Below are 8265 nucleotides of genomic sequence, written 5' to 3' on the forward strand. Positions count from 1 at the left end.
ATGGCCCCTCTGTATCTAACACTGCAGAAAGAGTAAACCCTATATAGAAAAGATGTTTCTTATTCGTATTTCTCAACCATCTGGATAAACCATGTGGCTCTTATTCTGCCAGATGCTCAGCAACTCCTTCCATCCAGAAACTGTATTTGGTCAATACAACGGACAAGGAATGAGGCAGGATCTGGAGCAATGTGAATCATTAGGGAATATGGGCACGTTATTAGCCGACTATTGGCCAATTAAGAACACAAGAAGAGCCCTGCGGGATCAGGCCAAGGGTCCATCTGGTCCAGCATTCTGTTCACACAGTGAACACCAGCTGCCCACAGGAAACTCGCAAGCAGGACAGGAGTGCAACAGCACCCTCCCACCTATGTTCCCCAGCAATGGGTGTACTGAGGCATACTGCTTCTCATACTGGAGGTGATATATATCTTCTCTTTGATCCCAGGGTCAGTGATGTGGGGCAAAAAACTTTCTGGAATATTTTTCAGTGGTTAATTTTTCTGCAGAAAAAATGTGGTTTCCTACGTTTATTACTAAAAATGACTGTATGCCAATCGCAAATATGATGTTAGGCAAACATGGCAGTTTCCAAGTTGTAATGAATGTTTTTCAGGTGATTATTCCTAGCGTACAAATATGTAACTGAAATACATGTATATCTCAGAGTGAAATGGAACTAATAAATAGTGACAGCGAAACTGAAGGTGCTCCAATATTAGTGGAAAACAGCTGAACTCGGCTGAAATAGATGAGTGGTTGTTGGCATATCATGCACATTGCTTTGGGGTCCTAAAATTACAGAGTGTCAACGATTTTCAGTACCTTTGTTTTTTCTTAATTTAAACAATGTAAATTTAAGTTGCTATTGTCTTTACATTTTTACGAATATTCCATATTTTATTTGTAAAATATTATTGCAAATAAATTTCTGCATAATTTAAATCACATTAAGGGCGCAATCCTATGCAGATAGGCAGCCGCCTATCCAATGCAGGGCAGGAGAAGCACGGGGGGGATCGTTCCCGCTGCGCTTCTCCTGCCCTGCATTTGCAGCTAGACAGCCGATTTTGGCTGTCTAGCCATGGGAAGGCAGAGCAGGGGAGGAGGCTGCCGGCATTTCCACCTTCCCCATCCCAGAACACCCTGTTTTGGCCACTCCATGCTCCTCTTGCAAGCGTGGAGCACAGGGCTCTTCCACACTGCCTGCAAGGCAGTACAGAAGTGGGGGAAGGTCGGTTCTCCGGGAACCGACCTCGGAGCACGGGCTCTGCAGTCAGTTCCTGGAAAACCATATATCCTATGGCCATCTAGCTGCTGACTAGTGGCTATAGGATTGCTCCCTAAGTGGGCTTTAATTTTCCCCCTCAAATATTTCAGATCAAATACTAATGGGACAAAAAATTAACATAGGCACTTTTTTAGCTTTGTTTTTTACTACATACAAGTAAATAATAAACATGCCACATTTTTATTTTTTTATTTCTATACTGCCCCATAGCCAAAGCTCTCTGGGCAGTTTACAACAATTCATGAAAATGTACTAGCATTACAAAAAATACAACATGATAAAAACAGTCTAAAAATGTTTTAACACACAAAAATTAAAATACAAACAGTTAAAAACAATTTAAGTAAACAATATTTTCCCTAACAGACCTGTTCAGAACAGCAGACATAGCTGCCCCATCATTTGCCATTAAATGCCTGGGAGAGGGAGTAGGGGGCAGTCTTTACTTGGCACCGAAAAGATGACAGTCGGGGGGCCACCACTTAGAAGGCCCTCTCCCTTGTTGCCACCTTCCAAGCCTCCCTTGAACGTGGCACTCGGAGGAAGGCCTTAGATGTTGATCGTAGTGTCTGGGTATGTTCCGGTCGGGAGAGGTGTTCTATCAGGTATTGCAGGCCCAGTTAGATCTCTCTAGGACATCAGAACTTTTTGCAACGTTTTCCTATACAAAATGAAACCACCAAACGATTGGCAGTTGGGGAAAGGCGGTGGGGCCATCTAGGTAACCTTGGGCTGGATTGGGACCCTGAGGTTCAATACCCCTTCTTTAAACCATTAGACATGGGTCTGCCCTCAGAGCACATACACCCTTTCACAACCTGGGGCCGTGTGTAAACTGGGCCCCCTCTGAGGTACATCAATTCTCTTTGGTTATATTATACTTGGTTCAATGCAATGTTCATCAAGTATCTATACCTTTTCTCAACACACATACATTTTTAACTGAAATTGATTTATAACAAGGGCTGAGTATAAAATGCTCCTCCCCCACTTTTATCACCCTGTTTTATGGTCGTGGTGGGGGTTCCTCCTTTTGTTGATGGGAGTGTGGGGTGGCTGCAAGTATTCATCCCACTTACTAGAAATAGTTAATAGAAATAGAAAAAGTTGCACTCCCTGCAGCTGCTAGAGGCAGGAAGCATTGCCCTCACTCGGATTGGGCTTTGTATGTCACCATGCAGCCATGACTCATTGGTTACATGGTGTCATCAGGAAGCCAAATCAAAGTGAGGGGAGGAAGCATTACCATTATTCCAGTTTGGCTTCGGACATCACCACATAGCCAAATCTCATTGGCTACATGGCGTCATGATGAAGCCAAATCAGAGTAAGGGCAGGAAGCTCTGGTGTCTTAGGGTTAGAGAGAGTTAAGAGAAATTATGCCGCGCAGCAGTAGGGAGTATGGTTGCCACTCTCAGATATAACTCTCAGATACAACTGTGATTAGCGACATAAGTTAAAAGAAGACAAATAGTTATCCTCATCATCTTGCACTGCCCTAGCTGCCAACATTTCCACTGGACCTGCAGCGGAGTCCGCTGCCAACGTTCCCTGTTCTCTTGCGTTAAGACTGCCCGGCGTCATCCTGCTAATCATGACTTTTGACGGTTGAAACTTTTGACGCAGGACCCATGCACAGCTGCGCGCTCGCTTGAAAACACCACCGCAGGGACAGCGAGACAGTTCCTCAACACAGCCCCCACACTTTGGATTTTCTCAAAAATCCTCTCGCAATCAGGGTTGGAGTGCAGGAGAGAGAGGGTGTTCAAGGTGAACGTCGGCAGGTGCGAAAAGCCAAGCTCCTCATCATGCAGGAGTTTGGCCCATAAGACGTCCGGTTCTCTTTCCTCCTCGATGTCCCAGGAGAGGAGAACCAGGGGCAAGTGACGCCACTCGTTATCCACTGCATGCAGCTCTTTGCGGCTGTGCTTCAAAAAAACACGTGGCAACTGCATCACCAGGGTCATGATGGATGGGAACTCATTCTGGGTGACCAAGAACTTCCCTCTTTTAGGGCTAATGAGGTTTAGGAGCGGCAAGACCAGATTGGCAAAGGTGTAGCATTTTCGGATCTCCATACACCCCGATCTCAGAAAGTCTACACATCTGGCATAGAGTTCCTCAACCAAATTGGGCCTTGCTTGGACTCCATCTTTGGCCTACATCTGGTTGACCCCAATGCCAAAATACAATGAGCCACGGGAAAGAAGCTGGCCTTCTCTGTGGGGGTCGATATCAGCAAGGGGAGTTCCTTGGACGTATTCTGGGCTCATGTAGCACAAGAGAATATCTTTGTACACAGCTGCCACCTCCTCATGCAATTCCGCAATAACTCCTTTGTTAGACGGGAAATACCCATCCAGGAGAGAGAACTTGGGCAAAATCCACTATAGGAAGAGATAGAACGTTTCCGTCAATGGGTCATGCAAGGCGTTGGAGATCTCTTCCGCTGCTGGGAGCCGTGCGACGAGCCATTTCTTGGAGAAGAAAACGCTCAGGGCTTCCCATTGCTCGAGCATCTGCTGAACAACCCCGTCCAGAGAAATCCAGTGATTCTGGGAAGGGCGTAATATTTTCCAGATGTCCAAGCTCAGAAGAGGTTGGAAGGGAGCCAGCTGGGCCTGGCTGACTGAGCCGTCTTTGAAAAATGAGAAGACCTTCCTCACCAGGTCTTCAAATTTCTGGGGCAATGATTGGCATGCCTTGTCCGCACAATGGGAAAATGTGTGGCACACGGATTTCATCACTATGAGGCCGGGGCACCCTTCCAAAAACCGGTTCGTGGCGGTGCTGCATTCGTCCGCCACAGCACCGTCGAAAGCAAAACCAATGGTATTTTCCAACGCCACATCAGCTTTTGCAAACGAACCCCTGCATGTCTCATAGAGATCTTTTGCCACTGTCCCTCCTCCACCCTGAAGACGGCACAAAAACAGGGACAAGGTCCCAGAACCGGTTCACGGCCTTCTGAAATTCCAGATTGTAGAAACGGATGACGACGCACGCGGCCTTGACTCTGGCGACACCAACGGGCTTGTCGACAAGCATGGAGAACTTGGAAGAGCGCAGCTTCTTCTCCAGGGCGGTCTTCTCACTCGCCGCGATCACGTGTTTGGCGATCGCTGCTGCGTTGCCGTGCCTCCATTCCAACAGCTGGCGGATCCTGGAATCCAGGAAGGCGCTCTTCAGCATGCCGCCCAGGTGCTCCACAACGTTTTTGCTCTCTCTCCGATGGGTTTATTTTGTTTCCTCAGCCTAATGATGGCCTCCTTCACTCGCATGGGTACCTCTTTGGACCTCATGTTGGGGGTTCCTGTGAACAGCTACCAAATGCAACTGTAACACTCAGAACCACCTCCAGGCCTTTTATCCGCTTGATTGGTCATGGGGCACCCAGGAAACAGGTTGTGCTCCACCAGAAATGCCGTCAGCTTGATCTCGGCGGACTTCACCGCTTGATCAAGCGGGTTTTGTGCCTGGGCGGCCGATGCCCCGAGCGGTCTCCCTGCAAACGACGACTGAGCAAACGGCTGCAGAAGAGCCAGCCGCTTTTTATGCTTGGCGCCTTTGGAGTGCCCCTTGATACAGATCAGCTCAGATAAAAAGGACGCCTTGCAAACGACACAGAACGCCTTGATGGTATCCCCTGGGATGGCTCTCAGCCAGCTGCTCCACTCCGGATTGCTCTCCCACTCCTTCCGGTACCTTTGCTTTCAGTGTTTCTTCTTGTCGGCTGCGTCGCTGCTCACCGTGGACTTTATTGTTGGGGCGCTTGGGCCTTTGCCTCTGCTGCCTGTTAAGGAGAACCCAGGGGAAAGCAGTTAATGATGGGCAAAGGCCACGCAGGCCTGGAGAGGAGCGAGGCACGTGGGGCTGTATTCGGGAGGGGTGGACGGCTCTCTGAAACATAGGAACATCCAAGGTGCTTCAGAGGCTGGTGGCTCTGGTTTTGGTGGGGCTGTGGATCCATTCTGGGTTTTGGTCAGAATCAGCCAGAACTCTAAAAGAGCTATCCAGGGTGCTGAGCACTATCCACATGGTAGGTTCAGCACCTTGGATAGCTCTTTAGAGTTGTGGCTGGTTCTGACTGAAACCCAGATTGGATCCGCAGCCCCACCGAAACCAGCGCCACCAGCCTCTGAAGCACCTTGGATGGCTCCTTTAGAGTTTTGAGCGGAACTCGGAGTGGATTCACTGCCCCACTGACATCAGAGCCACCAGCCTCCACTGCGTACCGGGTGTGGGCCCTCCTGGACAAATCAAGTGAACCTTTGGCTGAATGAGACCATCGGCCCATTTAGCTCAGTATTGTCTGCTCCACGGCGGGCAGAAGGGTGACCTCCAGATGTTCTGAACGTCAGCTCCCAGAAGCCTCTGCCAGGCATGGCCAACAGTCAGGAATGCTGGAAGTTGAAGTCCGAAACATCTGGAAATCTACTTTCTGGCCACCCCTGGTGGAACTGCTTTCAGCCTGAAGGCCAAATTCCATTTCAGAGGAGCTTTTGAGGGCTACATTCCAGTGGTGGGCGGGGCCAAAGGTAGAAGGGGCGGGGCCAAAATACCAGCTTGTTTTAACTTAAAGCTCTTTCTGCCAATAAATAAGCCTTAGGAGGAGCAATTGAGCCTCGGCAGCATTCAGCTGAATCTGAGCAGAAAGTATAGCCTTATATGCTTCAGAATTCATCCTGCTGCTTTTATCAGCAGTCAGGTCATCAATAAACACCAGTGACCTGGTCCCATTGGCGGCCATACATGCCCCTGCCATAACACTGCCTCCACCATGTTGGACAGATGATGTGGTATGCTTTGGATCATGAGCTGTTCCTTTCCTTCTCCATACTTTTCTCTTCCCATCATTCTGGTACAAGTTAATCTTGGTTTCATCAGTCCAAAGAATCTTACTCCAGAACTGCGCAGGCTTTTTTAGGTGTTTGCTGGCAAAGGCTAATCTGGCCTGTCTGTTCTTGAGCATTACCAGTGGTTTGCACCTTGTTGTGAAGCCTCTGTATTTACATTCATAAAGCCATCTCCTGACTGTAGGTGTTGACAATGACATGCCTACCTCCTCAAGTGCGTTCTTGACCTGGCTAGATGTTGTGAAACGGCTCCTCTTCACCATGAGCAGAATTCTGCGGGCATCCACTTTAGTTGCCTTCTGTGGTCTTCCAGGCCTTTTGCTGTTGCTGAGCTTGCCATTTAATTCCTTCTTTTTCAGGATGTTCCAAACTGTTGTGCTGGCCACTCCCAGTGTTTTTGCTCTCTCTGTGATGGGTTTATTTTGTTTTCTCGGCCTAATGATGGCCTCCTTCACTGGCATGAACACCTCTTTGGACCTCATGTTGGGGGTTCCAGTGAACAGCTACCAAATGCAAATGTAACACTCAGAACCACCTCCAGGCCTTTTATCTGCTTGATTGGTCATGGGGCACCCAGGAAACAGGCCATACCTGGCCATGCAGCTGCTTGTCAGCCATTTGTTCCATTACTTATGAGCCACCAACGACGGGGGTGTGTGTATGCCACTGGCTGTACTTCCTGAATGGTTAGTGCCCCACTTTTGCCAAACCCCTTGAATTACAGCTGAAAGTCCTGACTTCGCTCCCATCTGGGGGTGCTTCCTTTCAACTTCAATGTGGTGGTGTACAGAGGCCAACTGTGGTGGTGTACAGAGGCCAAAACAGTTATCCTTGTTCCGATATTTCTGGCGCTGACTGTATGTCTTGCCCTGGCACCAAAATTTCCACAAAGTCATGGAGAAGACTCTCTGGGAAGAGCATTCCACAGCCAGAGAGAGTGCCACAACCGAAAAAGCCCTGTGCTGTTTAGCCAGTCCCCCAACACCCCGTCTATTCAATATTTTACCCTTGATCGTCTACCAAATGAGGGAAGGGGGGGGGGGTTGCATGCATGTGCATGCACCTCTATTTCCTCAGCTTCCAGTGCATCCTATACAGAAGTATATGTCTACTCAGAAGTAAGTCTATACAGGACTTAGAAAATGTTAGGTGCACTTTATAAGTGAGTAATAATAATGATTAATGATGATAATGATAATGCATGAGATTGCAGTCTTAAGGGCCCACCAATTCTCTACAGGGCGCTCTCCTTGTTTAGAATGCCGCATTCTCACCTACACGAGTATTCTCGGCACATAAGGGGGAGGCTGTACAGCCGCATCTGCGTGCTGGATCCTCGGAGGAAGTTGCAACCTGATCTCGCACAGACGAGACCACTCCCCATCCGACCCCCCCCATGGGATGGCCCCAGTTCCGATGCCGGTATAGAGATACTTCGGGTTTCCAACTGAACATGCGGGGCAAGCGAGGCCCCAAAAGCTATCTATTGATCTCGGACAGAGGCCCCGCCGCCCCCATGTAGATGGAACGAGAAAGTAACAATTGCACACACACACACAACTCCCCCCAACCGAGTTAAAGCAACAAACAGAAAATACCCACCCGGTTTTTCTGCATATGTATGAGTGCTCTTGCCACGCATATGGCGGTGTGTTGAATGGCAACCAGAACTAGTGGAGAGAGTTTTCTTTCCGGCTCCTGCTCCCTTGTGGCGGGGCGGAGGGGGAGATGGACTTGTGCAGTTCTCAGCCCCGAGGCGCTGGCGCTCAGGATCAGCAAGCGCTGGGGAGCTTGGGATCGGGTGCATGCAGCTCTCAGGAGGCGAGTTTTTAAGGATGTAATGCCGGCTAGCACCTTGACCTCTGGGACTTACTCCTGAGTAAACCTTTATTTGTTACATTTATATCCCGCCTTTTCCTCCAAAGAACCCAAGGCAGCGTACATGGCCCTCCCCTCCGTTTTATCTTCACAACAGCCCTCTGAGGTAGGTTAGGCCGAGTCAGTGACTGACCCAAAGTCACCCAGTGAACTTCATGGCCGAGGGGGGACTTGAACACGGGTCCCCACAGTCCTACTCCAGCACTCTAAACTACTACACCACACTGGCTGTCACTC

The 8265-nt window shown here is 49.1% G+C and overlaps 1 protein-coding gene across 1 annotated transcript; it reads right to left on the minus strand.

Annotated features, from left to right (window-relative positions):
• Nucleotides 1-1439: 1439 nt before the first annotated feature.
• LOC146356032 (uncharacterized) lies at nucleotides 1440-7495 on the minus strand. Its single transcript, XM_084831865.1, has 2 exons — nucleotides 7425-7495; nucleotides 1440-5087 (listed from the first exon to the last, which is right to left on the minus strand). The coding sequence occupies exon 2, from the start codon at nucleotides 4484-4486 to the stop codon at nucleotides 4175-4177; it is 312 nt and encodes a 103-aa protein (XP_084687991.1). The 5' UTR covers nucleotides 4487-5087; nucleotides 7425-7495; the 3' UTR covers nucleotides 1440-4174.
• Between the last annotated feature and the right edge of the window lie 770 nt (nucleotides 7496-8265).

The sequence above is a fragment of the Heloderma suspectum genome, chromosome 2, assembly GCF_057233095.1.
Source record: "Heloderma suspectum isolate Gila_16-S chromosome 2, 16-S_ref, whole genome shotgun sequence".
NCBI classification, from domain to species: domain Eukaryota; kingdom Metazoa; phylum Chordata; class Lepidosauria; order Squamata; family Helodermatidae; genus Heloderma; species Heloderma suspectum.